Source organism: Pseudopodoces humilis, chromosome 10 (assembly GCF_049639895.1).
Source record: "Pseudopodoces humilis isolate 2021_Gansu_Grassland_sample_001 chromosome 10, ASM4963989v1, whole genome shotgun sequence".
Classification (NCBI taxonomy): Eukaryota; Metazoa; Chordata; class Aves; order Passeriformes; family Paridae; genus Pseudopodoces; species Pseudopodoces humilis.
Window position 1 is genome coordinate 5,880,474 of NC_142209.1, and position 18,778 is coordinate 5,899,251.

General features: G+C 51.3%; 1 protein-coding gene across 1 annotated transcript; it reads left to right on the top strand.

The window, feature by feature from the left end:
• Positions 1 to 1,227: 1,227 nt before the first annotated feature.
• LAMC2 (laminin subunit gamma 2) lies at positions 1,228 to 17,874 on the top strand. The gene is made up of 23 exons (XM_005531297.2): positions 1,228 to 1,383; positions 5,365 to 5,553; positions 5,744 to 5,873; positions 6,732 to 6,830; positions 7,606 to 7,742; positions 7,886 to 8,008; positions 8,120 to 8,309; positions 8,647 to 8,759; positions 9,038 to 9,256; positions 9,981 to 10,160; positions 10,621 to 10,854; positions 11,065 to 11,201; positions 11,477 to 11,630; positions 11,753 to 11,958; positions 12,234 to 12,313; positions 12,978 to 13,112; positions 13,860 to 14,004; positions 14,222 to 14,371; positions 14,825 to 14,939; positions 15,027 to 15,226; positions 15,752 to 15,910; positions 15,999 to 16,098; positions 16,315 to 17,874. The coding sequence occupies exons 1-23, from the start codon at positions 1,302 to 1,304 to the stop codon at positions 16,563 to 16,565; spliced, it is 3,528 nt and encodes a 1,175-aa protein (XP_005531354.2). The 5' UTR covers positions 1,228 to 1,301; the 3' UTR covers positions 16,566 to 17,874.
• Positions 17,875 to 18,778: the final 904 nt, after the last annotated feature.

Here is an 18,778-nt window from a genome sequence, read left to right on the forward strand (position 1 = left end):
GTTCGGCAGTGTAAGAGGCTCAAAGGAGCTCAGTGTTAATCATTCTGATCTGTCAGGCCTGAAGTGACTAGCATGTCATGCCTTGGATTAAGTTTGAATCCCTAATGGAGAAGGGGACCTAAAAGGCAACTTGTGTCTCTGGGGATTAACTTGTTAGGTGTTTTTATTCTATTTAAAGGTGCTCCTCAATCACCTGCCATCACTTATGACATTAGGAGTCTCAGGGAAGCTGCTGTGAAACAGTATGAGGGCCCATCCTTCACTGTGCCCTTCTGATGGACTGCTTCCACAAGGCAGGTGGATATGCTGGGGTCCTTCTTGTCCTGAAGTGTGTGGGATGTGGAGAGCCCCTGCTTCCAGATTTCTCTATTCCCTGTAGAAGTGGTCATGTCCTCCTGCAAGGCAAAAGCAAGGAGTGAGGTGGAACTGGCCTTCATGCCTTGTGTAGCTTGTCAGCTACCCTTGAGAAAAAAGTGTTAATGAACCTGGGGCTGTGAAGCCTGGCTCTGTCAGCAGCCTCAGACAAACATTTCTTTCTATCTTCACTTCTTATCCTTCTGGCATAAAAATGATACAGTAGGTGAGCCCAAGGATCCATCTAAACTCATTTTATATCTCAAGAGCAAAAGCAGACAAACATGTATGATGATTTCCACCTCCACCTAATTTCTATGTCTGGGGATTTCCTGATTGATTATTATCTGGTGAATCCAAATCAATCTGCTTTCTGGGCATTTATTCAAGCTGACCTTGGGTCTCTGCATCCCCAGTCCTGCTAGTCACCTGAAGTGAGGCCTGCTTTTGCAGGTTGGCTGGCTGGACCTGGCTTCCAAGCAGGCAGCCCCCATCCATCCTCCCCAGGCTTCCTGTGAGCTCACCCTGTTTCATTTTCTTCCCTGCAAGCCTCCGGCGTGTCCGGACAGCCCCGCTCTCCCCAGCCGGCACCACTGCCCTGCCTGTGGAGGCAGAGGCGGCCGGCGAGATGGAGCTGGGCGAGCGGGACGGGCAGGAGGGGTGTGTTCAGGTGCTGCAGCTATATTTTATTTCCCTAAGAGGGTGCATGCAGGAGGTCTTTGGGACGCTGTTGCCTCTCAGACAGTGCCTGTCTCTCGATGGGGCAGGCGCCTGTCTGCGCTCCCTGGGCTGGGCTCTTGCTGTGAGTCAGCCCACGGCACACGCGCTCTTCCTGTTGGGAGTGACTCAGGTAGAGCAGCCGATAAAAAACGCACAAAAAATAAGGCACCAGGCAGCCGGTGTGTAGCCCCACCGGAACGGGTGCCTGGTGCTCCCCGGCACAAGAAATGGCCGAGTGCTGGCTCCTGACCGTCGCCTGTCTCGCCGCGTTCCTCCTGCCCGCAGCCCTGAGCACACGTAGCGGAGAAGGTGAGGCTTCGAGTAGGGCTGCTGTTCCTGCTCTGATTCCGCCGGCAGATTGGCTCGCAGCTTTCTCCCCGTGCTGGAGAGTGCCGGTAACTGGAAGGTGGCTTGGGTGCGTGGCATCCTGCTAGGGCACTCTTCCCCTCCTGCCTTCGGGATTCATACTGGATTTGTAGGTGCTTCTTAGTTTTCTTCCGAGGTTAAATATCCCGTGAGCAGTTGGTCTTAGTTTTGTCACTGGTATCCTCTTTCAATAACTTATTTATATGCAATTAATTGCCTTACTGCTATTGGTATAGAGCTTTGCTCTTATGGTGGGATGCAGGTGACAAGCGTCACCCAGGCAGTGGCTGATCTGCCCATCACTGCTGGAATCAAAACCTTCCCTGAGCCTGAAGAAGACCTGGAAGCATCCAGGATCCAATTTGCTGTAATACCATGGCGTTGTTTGGATTTTGTGCAAGTCTGTGGGGCTCACAAGGTGCCCAGCCCTGCCATATCGTATGGGAGACAGGAATCTTCTGTGGTCCACAGCTTTAAAAATCCAGCAGGATCCTCTTCACATGCAAATCTCACATAGTGGAGACTGTCATGGAGGGAGATGTAAATATGTTCAGCCCAGTGGTAATTCAGCTATCCGAATTTCACTTTTATTGGCCTATAGTCTGGAGATGGGTATGTTTGGCCAAAATCAGGTTTTTGCATGTATTTTGTAAATACTGAGTGATTTAAATTTTCTTTGGTCTCCAGTACTGATGTTCTGAAATAAGCTTGCTGGGCTTGAAGTTGAATTTTATCTGTTTTAAGTTTGGTGCAATGGGAAATAAGTGTTGAATAATGTTTTTTTTGTATTTTTTCAAAAGAAAAAAAAATACATCTGTTTTCCTTTACATGCTACTTGGGTTAATTATTACATCAGCCTTAATTACATTCAAGTTTTAAAATACTGGTATAGATTCTTCCTCTGCTCCTTCCTGGCAGTGTGTGAGAAACTGCTTTCCCAGGGACTCTTGAACCCTTTTCGTGTGTATGTAAAGCTGATGGTTGATTACAGCTGTGTTTTCATGCTGCAGCAGACTTTGAGTGGGTAACTTAGCCTGCTGATGGAGCCCTGTATTGATGGAGCTTGTATTGATGTGGAGCCTTCATTGCATGCAAAGCTCTGTTCTGATGGAAGGAGGAATCTTTGCAGATTGGCTTATGTGTACAGAGCTGTCAGATCCTCACAGACCCAGGGCCACCCTCATTGTCTGGTTTTGTGAATTTAAGGAGACAGTTTAAGAAGCTGCCTGCCTTCTCCTCCAAGCCCTTCTGATGTGAGAATTCATCTCAGCACAACCATCAAGCATTTTTCATGCTTTATTCTGCATGTGGGAGCTGGGGGAATGATATCTTGCTGGATGCGTGCTATGGATCTCCTGCATCTTGATGTAGCGCGGAAGAAACCCAGCTGCAAAGCTTCTCCTCAATGGAACCTGCTCTTTTTCATGCATGATCTCACAGCAGAGCCTCAGGGCACCTGGATACAGAAGTGATCCTGTCTTCAGTTGGTCCTCATCCTCCAGCAGCTCCTTCCTGTTCCACCTCATTATCAATTCCAGTGCCTTGCTCTTGGTAAGGACTAGCCTACCTGAGCTCCTGGTTTTCTGGGAGATGAGTAGGAGCAGACACACCAGTGCAGTGGTAGCCCCAACCTGCCACAGCATCTTAAATGGCTTTGAATCAGCGAGACAGGAATTTGTTCCAGGGCTGGAGAGCTGTTTCCTAAGATGCTGCACCAGTAGAGCAACACTCAAAAAAGGGTTTTCATTCCCTGAGGGAATGGTGGTTATGCCTATAATTTAGAAACACAGTAAATCCTTTGGATTGCTTAGATGTAGGGTGATGCATGGGTGGAGTTCAACTCAAAGATCCTTATGGGTCCCTTCCAGCTTGAGATCTAGCTGGAGTGTAGAGGGATGGGGAATGGGATCAATCCAAGTGAAATCTTTCTACTGTGAAGGTGAGCACAAGTACTTGAAGAAAGTCTCACGCTGCTGCTCTCCATTGGTCCTTTGTGTTGTCCATGCCCTTTGGTCACTGGTGATTCTCTCTGAGGCTGGAGTTGCTTTCCCAGACCCTAGAGGCAGGAATTCTGTGCCCACAGGTCCCCTCCCAGCAGGCTAGGGTGGCAGATCTCCTGAGCTTGGTCTCCTGACAGCCAAAATGCAAGGCTGTGCCTGCCAAAGTTGGAAAAATATCTCTCCCTGTTTGCTGGTGCATGAGGTCATCTCTCCTCTTGGCAGAGGCTCTACTGAGTGACTCCCTCTGGAATGTGGTTGCTGATGGGTGTGTGAGAGGGCGGTGCCCAGGTGTGAGCACTGAGAGCAGGAGGTTTTGCCTGGTCTCAGGAATCACATATGCAGAGGACAGGGACGTTGTACCCTGGGGCTGAGCTGTGCCAGAAGAGAGCTGGGAAGGAGGAGGCTCAGTGTGTATGAGTACAAGGCACTATCTGCATCCATGCAACAGGTTTCTGCCAATTTTTGGACTTCCTGCACCTCCTGTGCTCTCAGATATGATCTGGGCAGGGGTTGGGTAGCTGGGCATGGCCTTTCTTGTCCCCAGGAGGCCAGCAGAGAGTAGAGCTACCTAAAGGGAGGTCAAGGCTCCCATGACAGCATCAGGGTGTTTTGGAGCAATTCCTCAGCAGGTTCTGTGCCTGAGAACCTGGCTTTTTCCCTTGGGATGTTTCTTTCTCCTGCCTGTCTTTGCCAACTATTCTATCAGCTGTGCCTGCTCTCCTCAGTGAACCTGAGGAGCCTGTCTGGAGTAAAAGTCCTCAGGATTAAATGCTCCAGTAGTGGCCACTGAGGGATTGCCAAGTAAGTGAGAGGTGGCTTCAAGAGAGCAGCCGGACAAAGCAGTGGAGTGCTGGAGAGGGCACATCTGGTGAGATGCCCAAGTCTGATGTCCAGCGGGATTATCTATCTTGGGTACAGAGGAATGCAGAATCTCATGCCTGTTCTTCCTGCCATCCCTCATGCAGCAGTGTGGGCAGCTGTAGCTTTTCTTTGCAATGAGGGAGGGTGGGGTGAGGTGACCTGTCCAATCCTACCCAAACCTTTTTTGTTAATCTCTCTCTTGGCTGGCACACTTCTGCCAAACTCCTTGAATCACAGACCACTCCTCATCACCCTGCACTGCAGACCTGGGTGGAGGGACCTGGTTGAGCTTTTCCTACTCAACTTATTCCTGGCTAGGTGAAACAAAGGATAACCTCAAGAAACTTTCCCTTTTCCCCAAAGTCTTCAGTTAGGTTACCCATGCTTTTCTCAGGACAAGACCAGGGTTTTTTTTAAACTATCTCTACCTATTCAATGTCCTGGTTGTGTTGCAAGACTTGTGAAGGAATGGAGAACAGCCCTGGCAATGCTGTTGTGTGGATTGTGGCTGCTTGGCTTGGGTTTGTCCCTCCTCAGCAGCAAAATGGGGCATTCCTCCCCAGTGTGGGGATGCAGAGCACCGTGTGGGCACCAGTGGCACTGGGGTGGCTGATGGACACAGACATGGGCACAAACACAGAGATGTGGGGAAGCAGCTCACTGTCAACAGAGCAGGAAGGGGAGGTTTGTGTCACCCTGAAAATTAAGCCTTCTGATAATGTTTCATCGTTCCCATGAAAGTCCTGTAAACATAAGTTGTTTGCACATTCCTTCTAAGAAATGTCTTTTGATGGACATTTCACATGACCAGTGTGATTGGGAAGGTGGTAACTTAATTATCCAATCCCTGGTCATCGTTGAGAATCTATAAATACTGGAGTCAGAGAATAAAGTCACAGGTTTTTGTTCTAACACTGAGGGTAGTAGTGTGAATCATTTTGTATCCTTTAGCGACAGGTTTGCACCACCTGCACCCTGTTCCTTTCCCCTCAGGGTAGGATTGCTGCTGGTGCCTTCATCTCTAGGCATCATCTGAGGTGTCTCTCTGCTCTCCTCTTCCCAGATTGTGACTGCAATGGGATGTCCAGGCAGTGCATCTTTGACTGGCAGCTCCTGAGAGAGACAGGGAACGGGTACCGTTGCCTCGGCTGCCTGGGCAACACAGAGGGTACCCACTGCGAGCGCTGCAAGGATGGCTTCTTCCGACGGTGGGGGGAGCAATGTTGCCTGCCCTGCCTCTGCCACACCTGGGGTACGTCCACAGCTGCTGTGTGGGGCAAGAAGGCTTAAGGCACCTGCTGAGCACCTGGGCAGGTCGCGCTCTGAGCCCCTACATACCAGACCACAGATTTTAAGCCTCGCCTCTGAAATAAGCACAGACTCACAGAATTGTTTGGGTTGGAATGTACCCATCCCAAACTCTCCCTCCTGTCTTTCTGCAGGTTCCCTCAGCCCACAGTGCGACAGCGATGGCCGGTGCAGCTGCAAACCTGGAGTGATGGGGGACAAATGTGACCGGTGCCAGCTGGGCTTTGAGTCCCTGTCTGAGGCAGGGTGCTGGAGGAACGGGCAGTGAGTGCTGGCCACCATCAGTGGCATGTGGCCAACAGGAGGGCCAGCCTCCAAAGCTCTCCTGGGGCCTATGCTGGCTGAAAACACCCCCTGCAAAGGCAGAGTTGGTTTCATGGCATCTCATGGACAGCCTTAAGCCAACCACGCTGGCAAGAGTGGGCTTGAGTGGTTGGAGGTTGGACCTCCATGCTAACTTGAAAGGCTTGGTGTCCTGCAACACCATCAAAATCTGAACTTAGCCACTCTCTGAGATGATGGTTTCATTATGCAGATAATGCCCAAAAAGCAACATGTAAAACAAAACCTGCCCATTTGTGGGGCTGCCTCATGTTGGTGCCACTCACAAGGAGATGCACATGCAAAAAGCCCTCTTTAAACACACTTAGGAAAGTTTCTGATCTGACTTTCTCAGCTGTGTCTTCTTCTTCCTCACCTCATCCTGCCATTGCTCCTTTGAGACTGCTGGCAGGTAAAGGGTGTTAGCAAGAGACAGATGCCTGCAGTCCTGCTGCTGGGCCTGGCCTCCTGCCTAAGCCTCCCTTGGGATGCTGCTTGGTGGAGCTCAGCCAAGGTCTATAAAATTCATCCAGGGTTTATTAAGCTCAGTGAAGCTTCACTTTGCACTTGTGAGTCTGATGCTCTCGGATGCCCTGGAGCAGTAGCAATGGGCACTGGCTCAACATGGCACCCACAGTGCTGCAGATTTTGGAAAAAGGTGGCTATGCAGTTTATTTCCCCACTTCTTGCATGGTAATGGTAGCTGGGAGGGTTATCCACTGTCTTGCATAGAAGTGGGAAGCACTGAGCTCCCAGGCCAAGCTGGAAATCCAGGTAGAGGTTCCTGCTGTCCCTTTGCAGGAGTCTGCAGTGTGAGTGTGACCCAGCAGGCAGCATGGGAGCCTGTCAATCTGGCCTCTGTGCCTGCAAGGAGAGCACCACTGGAGAGCGGTGCCAGAGGTGAGTATCAGGAGGATATGCTGGACACAACTTGGCACAGCCTTCTTCTCTCTGCAGTTGGTTCCTTGGAAGTCCATCAAGTCTTAGAATGGTTTGGGTTGGAAAGGATGTTAGAGCTCATCTCATTCCACTCCCTGCCATGGGCAGGTATCAGCGATGAAGAGAGACGGGGACAACTAACTCAGTGATCAGAATCCGAATTTACTGTGGGCTACGTAAGCTTATATACCATTCTAGGAAAGCTAGTAATTTTTTACTACAACGATTGGGTTAAACATCATACAAACATACTAGCATACATGCATATTTCAACATTGATTCAATCTTCTCCCTGTCGCCAGGCTTGATTCAATCTTCTAGCAATCTTCAAAGCTCTGTTTGTTCCTGCCAAGGCATTCTGACTATAGATCTCTTATGCTAGTCAAGTCCAAGGTACTTTTTGATTTCACCACAGGCAGGGACACCTTCCACTACCCCGGATTGGTCCAATCCCCATCTAACTTGGCCTTGGACACTTCCAGGGATGTGGCAGCTACAGCTTCTCTGGGCAACCTGGGCCAGTCCCTCACCACCCTCTCAAGACAGTTTCTTCCCAGTTTTCAATCTAGCCCTGCCCTCTGTCAGGTTGAAGACATTGCACACACCCATCTTGTTATTTCACCCAGTGATGACCTTGAACCCCGCTGATGGGCTGTATTGCATCAGAGGGATGGTTTTGTGGGCCGGTAAAAGGAGAAAACTACATGAACATTGTCACCTTCTTGCATTTTCCCAGGTGCAAGCAACACTTCTATAACCTGGATGCTAGAAATCCTGCAGGATGCTCCCCCTGCTTCTGCTATGGGCACTCAGTCACTTGTATCAGTGCGGACAACCACAGTGTCCACAACATCACCTCTACCTTCCAGCAAGGTGAAGCCCAAGCAGGACATCCCCATGGCTCCTGGGCATGTTTACCATCCCTTCTCTTCAGTGGGCTGGAGGAACCACATGGTTACTGGAATCCTAGAAATACCTTCCCTGTCCATGCTGACTGCTCCTTGTTTGTGCTCCAGGTACTGAGGGCTGGCGAGGTGTTCATGAAAGTGGCTCCCCAGCCCAGCTCCAGTGGTCCCCACGCCACCAGGATGCCTTCATAGCAGCAAGGAGATCAGAGCCAATATACTTTGTGGCACCTGGTAGGTGTAGGATCAGTGGCTGGCAAAGTGAACCCTTTGCTCGGTCTGATCCCATGAACTGACCCTTTAGGAAGAAAGAAAGATTTTAAGCCTTTTATTTTCCCTTTGCAGCAAAATTCCTTGGGAACCAGCAGCTGAGCTATGGCCAGATGCTCTCCTTTGATTACCGCCTGGACCGAGGGGGACACCAGCCATCTCCACATGATGTGGTCCTAGAAGGACATGGCCTGAGAGTCACTGCTCCCTTCTTGCCCCAGGGAAAGGTCCTGCCCTGTGGCATCAGCCAGATGTACACATTCAGGTAAGCTGGGGGCAGGGGGAGCAAGAATGGTTGTGGTTTAAAAGAGGTTCTGTGTTCAGCTATCGTCCCTTGGAGGTGGCAAATGGCTGCCTGGTTTGGGCTAGATGCATCTCAGGTGCTTCTGTCCTGGATAAGAAAGTTCCTTTGTGAGAGGGGCAGCAGAAAATGTGGCTTGAGGTTGGGTTGTGTTCTCAGCTCTGGATCAGTTGCATGCATGGAAGTCGTTGCCCAAAGGCTTGAGCTCCCAGGAGGGAGATGGGTGAGGGCTGTTGTGTTTTTTGGAGAAGGCATCTCATTTTTTTGAAATCAGTTCCACTTCCCCCCTCTCCCATGGCAGGCTGGACGAGCACCCAAGCAGCAAGTGGAGCCCAAGACTGAATCACTTTGAATTTCGCAGGCTGCTGGGAAATCTGACAGCCCTCTGGATCCGAGCCACCTTTGGGGAATACAGTAAGTGCAGAGAGAGCTTGCAAGGTCGGCTTCTCCTAGTTGTTGGAAACAACAAGTCTCTGGATGGATACACCTTTACTAAAATTTATTAAAAGATAAAAATAGTAAGTGCTCCAAGGGGGCAAAATTAAATAGCAAAGAGATTGAGCAGGATAGGAACTGCTTTGGCTGCCCATGGGCATTGCCATAGAATGTGCGACCTGTGCAGGTCCCGGCTGTGGGAGTCGTTCAGGCGGAGCTGCTGCTCCCTGCGGGTGACTGGCTGTACTTCCCTCCAGGCACCGGCTACATCGATAATGTCACCCTGGTGTCAGCACGGCCCGTTCCCGGCGCCCCCGCCCCGTGGGTGGAGCGCTGCCAGTGCCCGGCGGCGTACCGGGGGCAGTTCTGCGAGAGCTGTGCCCCTGGCTACCGCAGAAACGCCCCCGGCCAGGGGCCCTTCAGCATCTGCGTGCCCTGCAATTGCCAGGGGGGAGGAATTTGTGATCCTGACACCGGTAAGAGAAGCGACTGCGACACCCTGCTTGTAGGCTGTATAGGAATTCAGGGAAGCTGCCTGTCTCCCGAGAATACAGCTGTGGGGAGTCGAGAGCACTGACTTCACAGAAATTTCTTCACGAAAGGGGTCATTAGCTATTGTAAGGGGCTGCCCTGGGAGGTGGTGGAGTCATCATCCCTAGAGGTGTCCAGGGAAGGAGTGGACATGTCGCTTTGTGCTCTGGGCTGGTTTAAAAGGTGGGGATCTGCTACAGGTTTAATGATTCTGTGATTCTGTTTCTCATCTGTGATTCTGAGATTCTGTCTGTGATCATGATTCTGTGTCTTGGGTTTGAAATGTGGGGACCATCCAAGACAAAACTACCCAGAGCCTAGAAGCACTGTAGGAACTCTTTGGAACAAATTGGATGCATGTTGGAGAGAAAAAACATCTGCTACCCAGATAACAATATTTCTTCACTTCTGACTTCTTATTTGAAAGTTAAGCATGGCAATGCCTCAGGTTGGACAGAGCTTGAGCAACCTGGTTTAGTTGAAGAAGTCCTTCCAATGCTAACCATTTCATGATTTTATGTAGTGCTTGATGTGGGTATGATGAGGATCTGAAGAGATCTTGTAGAGGTTGCTGGACCATGGGTGCTTGTGTTGCTGTGGCTGGAGTGGTGGAGGATGTCCCGCCAGGAATGTGAGTAAATGCCCTAAGCCCTTTCCTTGCTCCTCCAGGTGAATGCTACTCAGGAGATGAAAACGTGGGCAATGGTGTCAGCTGCCCCTTTGGCTCCTACCGAGATGCCCAGCAGCCATACAGCTGCAGGACCTGCCCCTGCAGGCTCGGCCAGGGCTGCTCTGTGGGGCCAGGCAGCGAGGAGGTTGTCTGTGACGACTGCCCTCCTGGAGCTGCTGGTAATGCCAAAATGCTTGTTTCTGCTCTGCCTTTTTCCACAGGCATACTTGGAGCTGGGTAGTTCAACACCATAGTCTCAGCCCAGCTTACCTGTGACCCTTCCACTCTTGCCTGCAGTGGGGTGTTTGAGCCCCAAGGGTTGGGTAAACACACCTTGTCATGCTCTGGGAAAAGTTCTCATCTAAATGTAACATGGATGGAGAAAGGATGGGTAGGAGAGGGAGGGGAACAAAAAACAAGGAAAGAAACAAATAGGAAACAACTTATAGAAGGTCATTTGTGGCACCCAGCTTTTGGGAGTGTGTGTGGGCCATTGGCTGTGGTGGTGATGACAGCAGACCAGCTGTTGTGCCAACCCTGATGGGGCTGAACACCCCCATTTCTGTGGGACACAAGCAGTGAGTCAGCCTCTGCCTCCCGGGCACAAGCATTAACTTCTGCTCGTCTCTCCTTTCCCAGGTGCCAATTGTGAGTACTGTGCCGATGGCTATTTTGGAGATCCAGCGGCTTCCCAGCCCTGCCAGCTGTGCCAGTGCAATGGCAATGTGGAGCCCAATGCCGTGGGCAACTGTGACCGCCAGACCGGCGAGTGCCTCAAGTGCCTCTACAACACCACTGGCTTCTACTGCGACCGCTGCAAGGATGGCTTCTTTGGGAACCCCCTAGCCCCTGACCCTGCTCACAAGTGCAGAGGTGAGATCCAGGTGCTGTCTGAGCTGGGGATGAGCAAGAAAACTGATGACTGACTATGGAGTGGTTTGATGGGAAGGAGGATGCTGGAAAGTGGGAATGGTGAGCAGGAACCAAAGCACAAGGCTAAATGGTAGGAGGAAAGCAGGGAGAGATGTACTGTGGCTTGAGGTGGGGCCAGGTCCCCTGAATCTGTATCACTGTGACCTGCAGCCTGTGCCTGTGACTCAGTTGGTGCCAAGCCCGTGAAGTGCAGGAGTGACGGGAGCTGCCTCTGCAAACCTGGCTTTGAGGGTCCCCGCTGTGAAGAGAGTGAGTGCCCAGCTTGCTATGGCCAGGTGAAAGTGCAGGTGAGCATCTGTGCCAGGCCCAGGGCCACTAATTTTCTCAGGGCAGTGATTTTCTCACCCTCAGTGTCTTCTCCTGTCTTCCTCAAGCATCTACTCCTGGTGCAAGTGAAATGTGAATTCAAACCTCAGCTTTGTACCTGATTCAACTGATCTTTGTGCCACATCTTACAATGAGCCTTCATTTTGGTCTCTGCTCTTGGTCCTGACTGTGGTCCTGGTTCCCACCCCTGCAGATTTAGTGTCCTGCTGGCTGATGGCCTGGTCTGTGGTTGCAGGTGGAGCTGTATCTGCAGCAGCTGGTGGAGCTGGAGCTGCTTTTGTCAGAGGTGCAAGCTGGCAGTGGGACCGAGAGTCAAGAGCTGGAGGGGAGGATGCTGGTGGCTGAGGAGATGCTGCAGACCATCCTTAGGGAAACCCTGAGCCTGCAAGGTACCACCTTCCCACTGCCCGTGGATGTGGCCAAGTGGGCTGTATCAGAGAGGGTTTTGCTGCCTGGGCCTTTTTGCATAGCAACGAGTTTCTCTTCAGCCTTTCTCTTTCCTTCTCGCCAGCCTCTGGCAGGTCTATGGAAGGACGTGTGGCCCAGATGAAGGGGCAAGGGTCCAGCTCCCAGAGTCGCTTGGATGAAATCAAGGCAGCTGTGGAGACACTGAGGTCTTTGGGGAACCTGTATGAGAGGCAGGTGCAGGAGACCCGTCAGCTGCTGGAGAGAGCCAGGCTGGACCTGGAACACAGTGGTGCTACTCTCCGTTGGGTGGTAAGAGCATCCCGTGTGACATGCTCCTAGTCTAGCTCAGGGCTGCAAAAAAAGTCAACAGACAAAGCAAGGATTTAAAGAATTACAGATGTTGTTTTGTGAATGAATGTAGGTGTTCTGATTGTCCTTTCTTTGGAGTCAGGACCTTGAGAGGAGCTGGTAGGGGTCTTTGGGGGTTGTGGAGGTTTAATATGCTGTAGTTGCCTCTTTCACTGCCAAACTGGATGGAGAGCAGGGAAGAGCACTCACACTTCTCTTTCTTCCTCCTTCCTCAGACCATTCCTGTTTCAAGCTTTCCTGGGGGTTTGAATCAGTTCTTGCTGCTGGCACAGGAGGCTCTGAGACTGGCCGACAGGTGAGGTGCTGCCACTGTTAGCCAAAAGAAAGGAGAGAAGAGGGAAGGGGAGGGGAGGGGAGGGGAGGGGAGGGGAGGGGAGGGGAGGGGGAGGGGAGGGGAGGGGAGGGGAGGGGAGGGGAGGGGAGGGGAGGGGAGGGGAGGGGAGGGGAGGGGAGGGGGAGGGAGGGGGAGGGGAGAGGGGAGGGGAGGGGAGGGGAGGGGAGGGGAGGGGGGGAGGGGGAGGGGAGGGGAGGGGAGGGGAGGGGAGGGGAGGGGAGGACTGAGATCCTGCTAGGTGCTCAGAAGGTCCTTTTTGGAGGGTTCTGGTTGACATCTGCCAGCACTGGAGCAGGGGAAGATGCAGCTGTTGGTCTGTCTTTGCTGCCCTATAGAGTTGTCCTCAGCTGTCTTTGAGGATGTAATAGTATGTGATTTAGAAGCATCTTTGGGATCAGAGCTTTGCCCTTGGATGTCCAGTTGGAACAGAGAGCTTCTGCCCTCCCCAGTGCTCCTCTATCCTTGGGAAATGCAAGAGGAAGAAGCAATATATGGGTCCCTTTCACAGAAATGCTGTGCTTCCCAAGGGGGTGTGATCCAGCTTCAGTGAATGATGAGTAAAGGGAGTTGGTGGAGAAAACTTGGGTGGGAACCATTTCTGACAAGCCTCCTCTGTGCTCTGCAGCCACACACAAGCAGCCAATGCCATTGACCAAGCTGCAAAGGTGGCACGGGAAGATGCGCAGCAGGCACTGGAGCTGCTGCGTGCAGCTGCTGGTGGAGAGGCCACGTTGGGCTCCATGCCAGGGCTGCCCAGGAGGTGAGTGCAGGCTGCCTTGGCCTGAGTGTCAGGTGTGGAGATGCGAGGGAGGAGGGGAATGGGCAAGAATCCAGGCCCCTTTCCCTCTCTCCCCATCTGAGCTGCAGAAATGTGCAGTTGGAGGCAGGGAATTCACTGGCATGTCTTAGGGGTGGAGATGGAGGGTTGGCAGCTCTGTGGAGCATTTGCTTCCCACATCACAGCCCTCAATGTTCCTGGGGTCCTGCCTGTGCATGGGCGAAGGGGTTTAACACCGCATGTGTGAACAGGCTTCTGGGGATGATTTCCACATGTGGTTTAAAATCTGGGCTGGGTTTAGCCCAAGGGTGAATTTAAGCCCATGGTGGTTCCTTTGGTTAGACTTGGCCTCTCCAGAGCCCACCATGGTGGGCTTGCACACCATGGGTGGAATGTTAGCAGCAGCCCTGTAGGAAGTTAGAAAGCTGAACAGGGATGTGCAGGAAAAAACATACAGTGGTAGGGCAGGAATCAGCAGAGCCACCATGGAGCCCCTGTGAGGGTTCAGCTGAGTGAAACAACCCCTGATTTTGGACTGTAAGGTTTTTGGGAGTACAGAGCCAGCAGATGCCCTGGTCATTGGAGGGACTGGGATACAGGGAATGTTTGCAATTGTCTTTTTATGTGTGATAAATCTGCATGGGGCCTTGGAGAATGTGAACAAGTCAACTGAGGTGAAAGGCTGGCAGCTTGGCTGGTATCAGGCTCTCCAATCTCACATTTGTACAGGTACAAGGAGCTCAAGTCACTGGCTGGAGGCCTGAAGGCTGATGCTGATGGAATGGCCTTCAAGGCAGACACAGCTTATCAGGACAGCCTAGTGCTCCTCAGCTCCCTGTCCCGCCTGACAGAGATGGACATCGGGTCCCTTAAGGTGAGGGCTTTGTGCCTGTCAGACCAGGAGATTCCCTTTCACTCTTCCTGATGCCCTCCCTGTTTATCCTACCACCAGCTCAGCCCTTCCCAGGGCTCCATCCCTGTTGGAGAGCCACTAGATAGGCATCTTCCTACCCTTTTTCCCCTTTTGCTTCTGGTTGGTTCCTGGTGGGCACTGGAGAGATTCTGGGGCCCCCACTGTGTCTCTGTTTCAGGAGGAAGCCTCACGGCTGAAGAAGGACACAAGTACCCTGCTGGGCCTGGTGGACACCTCCTTGGCCCAGTACCGGGGCCTGCAGAACCACATGGGGCACTGGGAGGAGGAGGCCAAGCAGCTGCTACAAGGGCAAGAGGGCAAGAAAGCGGTAAGAGGTTGGCTGGCAAGGGGTCATCCCCATCAGGAGCTGCAGCCTTGGGGGGATGCCTTTGGTCCCACCACTGTCCTTGCCCAGCTGTCAAAGGCAGCTCTGCCTGCCTGGTGCCCCTTCCTTGGGGCTGGTCTTCAGACCTCAGTGTGTGGGGGGAGCTGCTGGTGCAGGGTGCACATCTCCTCCATGTAAGGCAGGTTGAAGACCTGATCCTGAAAAGATTAGAGCTAAGATGACTCAGGATATAGCTGAAGCCAGTTGAGGAGCACCGGCACAAGCTTCTGGTGGCAGATCAGCCTGTGGGAGTCTTGATTAAGGGGCAAGAGCAAGCATTTGGGAACAGATTGTCGGGTCTCTTCCAGCCCAGCTCCTCCCAGACTGCTCTGGGACCATGTGATGCTCCCATACCGTGTCCTTCACCTACTTTTTGTGTCCCTTGGTACATTGCAGAAGCTGACACAGCTGCTGTCCCGAGCCACCCTTGCCAGGAGCACAGCCCTGCAAGCCATGAGTGCTGGCAATGCCACCTTCTATGAGGTGGAGCAGATCCTCAAGAGCCTCAAGGGTAGCGTCCTAGAAACCCTTCCTTTTCCTTTCCATGTGGGAACTCACAAAGGTAGTATAGCTTCATTTCCACATGCATTTCTTCCAGAGTTCAACCTGCAAGCAGATGACAAGAGGAGGGAAGCCAAAGATGACATGAGGAGGCTTCCCATTATTAGCAGCATGGTGACCACTGCCAGGGAGAAGACAGACCAAGCCAAAGGGATTGTGGATAGCGCTGCTTCTGAGTCAAAGGCAGGCAGCAGTGTGGTAGGAGAAGTGAAGGAAATCGTCATGGAGATCCAAGAGGTGAGAACAGACTCCAGTGCTATTGTTGTCAGAAAAGGATTTGGAAGGGGAAAAACATGGAAGAAGACAAGATGGTTAGCAACCTCATGGTGGACCTGATGGATTGATTTTTGAGCTGAAGTTTCTCTACAGTGAGTCCTGCAGATACCAGTTTGGCTGTAGATGATCTCTACAGGCACATTCCTTCCATGAAGATCTCTGTGGCATCTCACTGTAGCCACCTTTCAGTAACCAAAGGGATTTTTTCACTCCTACGGCCAGAGTCACTGGCAGACTCTGTGGGTTTTTGTGGGTTCACCTCCCAGATGTGTGTTGTAATTCCCCAGGGATTGCTGATGTGTGAAGGAGGGATTGAGTCATGGACATAGAAACAACTCTCTGGAGCAATTGGTGGGAGAACATGAGGACAGCTTGTGATACTTTTGGGTCCCTTCTGTCTACCAGTTCCCTATTTCAGCGCACCCAGAATGATTTTGGCTGTGCTCTGCCTGACTGAAAGTGCCTTTTCCTATATGCAACACCTAGGAGATTGCCCAGCTGAAGGGGGAAGCCAACAAGACAGCTGACGGCGTCCTCGCCCTGGAGAAGGCAGTGGCCACCCTGCGACATGAGGCCAAGGAAGGGGATGATGCATTTGAGAGGAAACTCTTGGAGGTTGAGGCAGATGCTGCTGTAATAGAGAAAGTGGGTCCCCATCTCCTATTCCTTGTCTCCTTCCCTGTTGACTTCAGGGCTTGATTTCACCTTACACATGCTGCCTTTCTTCCTTCAGACAGCTCAGGAAACTCAAAGGGTCCATGACAAGGCTGGCCAGGCAGGGGCAGCTGTGCAGCAGATGCTGAGTGCCCTGGAAGAGCTGCTGCATCTCATGAGTAGGTTTTGCAATGCCACTTGCATTTGCATTCACTTGGATAGAAACAGATCCCCACTGGGGTCTAGTCAGGGCTTCTGGGAGTTTAGTGGGAAGCTAAATTATGTGCTGCCTGTGAACAGGCTGGGCAGCAGGGTAGAGAAGAAGTATCTAGAAAGATCTAGTCCTCATCCTTCATGCATGCTTTCCTATTCCTTGTTTTCTTTCTGTGCAAAAGACCAGCCTGGCGCTATGGATGAGGATGGCCTGAGGCAGCTTGAGGCGAACTTCAGGAAAGCCAAAAACAGAAGCAAGCAGCTGAAGGTGGAGATGTCAGAGCTGGAGCAGACAACTGCACTGCAGAAGGACCGGGTGCGCATGCTGGAGAGCAGCATTGATGGCATCCTGTCTGATATTAAGAACCTGGAGGATATCCAGAATAGTCTTCCTCCAGGCTGTTATAACACAAAAGCCATTGAATTACCATGAACCAGTTCTGGAAAGGCTGCAGCACCTGCCATGCTGAAGACAAGAGGGCTTCCCTCAATCTGGCAGAACTGTCTGTGTTTGGTTGTGTCGAACTGATCCTTGCCCTCAGGATCAGTGTGGCAGATGAAGTTCACAATGTCCCGCTGGCCCTGGAAAGTCCCTAATTTTTCAAAGTGCTCCGTCCCTTGCTCATGGGAGGAAGGAAACTCCTGGTTTGTGAAGGTGCTACTGTCTGAAGAACAGCCCATTCCTACAATATATCTCAGAGGTGCAGGGTTAGATGTCAGCCTCATGAGTTTGCATAGTTTAGACCCCAAAGCTCATAACTGAGAGGTTCTCCGTCATCTGTGGGTACCCTGTCCTGGTATGGCACACACAGAATGACTAGGTTCTCTGTGTCCATACTTTTGACACTGCCACCACCAGCTCCTCCTCCTGTTCTCCATGGAGTTTCCTTACCTTCAGCAGCTCAGAAGACAGGGAGCAAGCAGCATGAGAGGCTGCTGGGGGAGATGAGTTCTGAGTTGTGGCACTGGTGATGCTTCATGTAGTTGTCTCTTCCCAGGCTGGTAGTCTCCCCCTTGCTGGGAGTGGTGCTGGCATGCTGTGGTTCTTGTACCTGAGAACCTGAGAACCCTGTCCCATCCTGCTGCAGTGCCTGTAACCTGATTTCATTAGTTCAAAAATATTGAAGGTGTCTTGAATGTGTCTCCACCTCTGGTTTGGTGCTGCCTGTCCTCCCTCCCTCCCTTACAGTTCTGTATGTTTCTCAGGAGCCACCATCACTACTAAGGTAGCTCTCCACAGGGGTTCCCCACTCATCTCAACAGAGCTTGGATGAGTCAAAGACCACAGTTCTCCCTTCACCCTTCACTGCGGCTTTCATGTGGGTCCAGCTGCATTCTAACACTGCTCCCACCTTCCTTCAGATGCCATGCAGGGGAAAAATGTTTCAGGGGAGGTAAGTGCCACCAGATGCTGGAAGCTCTGCTGAAGCCCCTGCCTTGCATGGTGGTGAAAGAGGAGATCCCAGATGGAGAAGGACACTGGGGATTCACTCACCCCTCCTTATCTCTCAAGTCTCTGATAAAGTGGTATCTGATAAAGTAGATAAAGTGCTTTTGCTTCATGATATACTGAGTATTATGCCTGCTTTACACTTTTATTTAAGTGAGATGTATTTTAGCCCCTGGCATATGTCCTTTCTCCTGTTGTACAGCATAAGGACAGCTATTAGGGATCTGTTTTAACATGAGTTGGATTTTTTGAAAGGTAGGAGGTCAATAAATGATCAATACGCTTGGCTAGATCTTGCCTACTGCTTTATTTTTTCAGGCTTCCTCATTTGGGGTTATTTGGCCATGGGTTATCCCAGCAGTGCAGGCATTTGCTCTCTTGTTCTAACTCAGTCTTAGGGCTGTTTTAAAATCACACCAGTAACATCTCTGTTTTGTTTTATTTATTACATAATTGAAACATTTTGCTGATAAAGTTGTTTTTTGGTTTGTTTTTTTTGTCAATTACCATTTTTTCATATAGCAACAGAAAAAAAAAAAAAAAGACTCCAAAACTTTTGACAAAGGTGAAATTGGTGGCATGGCAACTTCCCTTGGGAAAGCTGGAAAGGGCAACCCCTTTCCCTCCCCTTTTATTTATTTTCTTTCCCCAAAAGACATTTGAAATTCATTTCACTTTCAGCAAATTGACTGTTAAAAAGTGGAGGTTTAAAGACCAAAACCCACAAGCTTCTTCCCACACTTCCCCTGCACCCTGGAAACCCCCATCCTCACCTCCCCAGCAGTCACATGGATCATCTCAGATGATTATTTTCTCCCCATGCTCACCCAAAGATATTTTTCCAAACCAGTCCCAGAGCTGAAGGCCCCATTACAAACCCCCATCCCTCCCCCCCATGCTGTGAGTTTTACTGAGCGGATACACAAAGGTAAGAGCAGTAGGACAGAACAAATTCATCGTCCCCACCACAGCTAAGCTTTGCCATCCCAAGCACGTGGATCAGGAGGCCATGGCATTCCCACATCCCCTTCTGCATACCAGAGGAAGTGAGGGAGCACCAGAGGTGCCTCTTGGACATGACACCTTTCCCCTTTCCCCTTTCCCCTTTCCCATTTCCTTTTCCTTTTCCCTTTTCCCTTTTCCCTTTTCCCTTTTCCCTTTTCCCTTTTCCCTTTTCCCTTTTCCCTTTTCTCTTT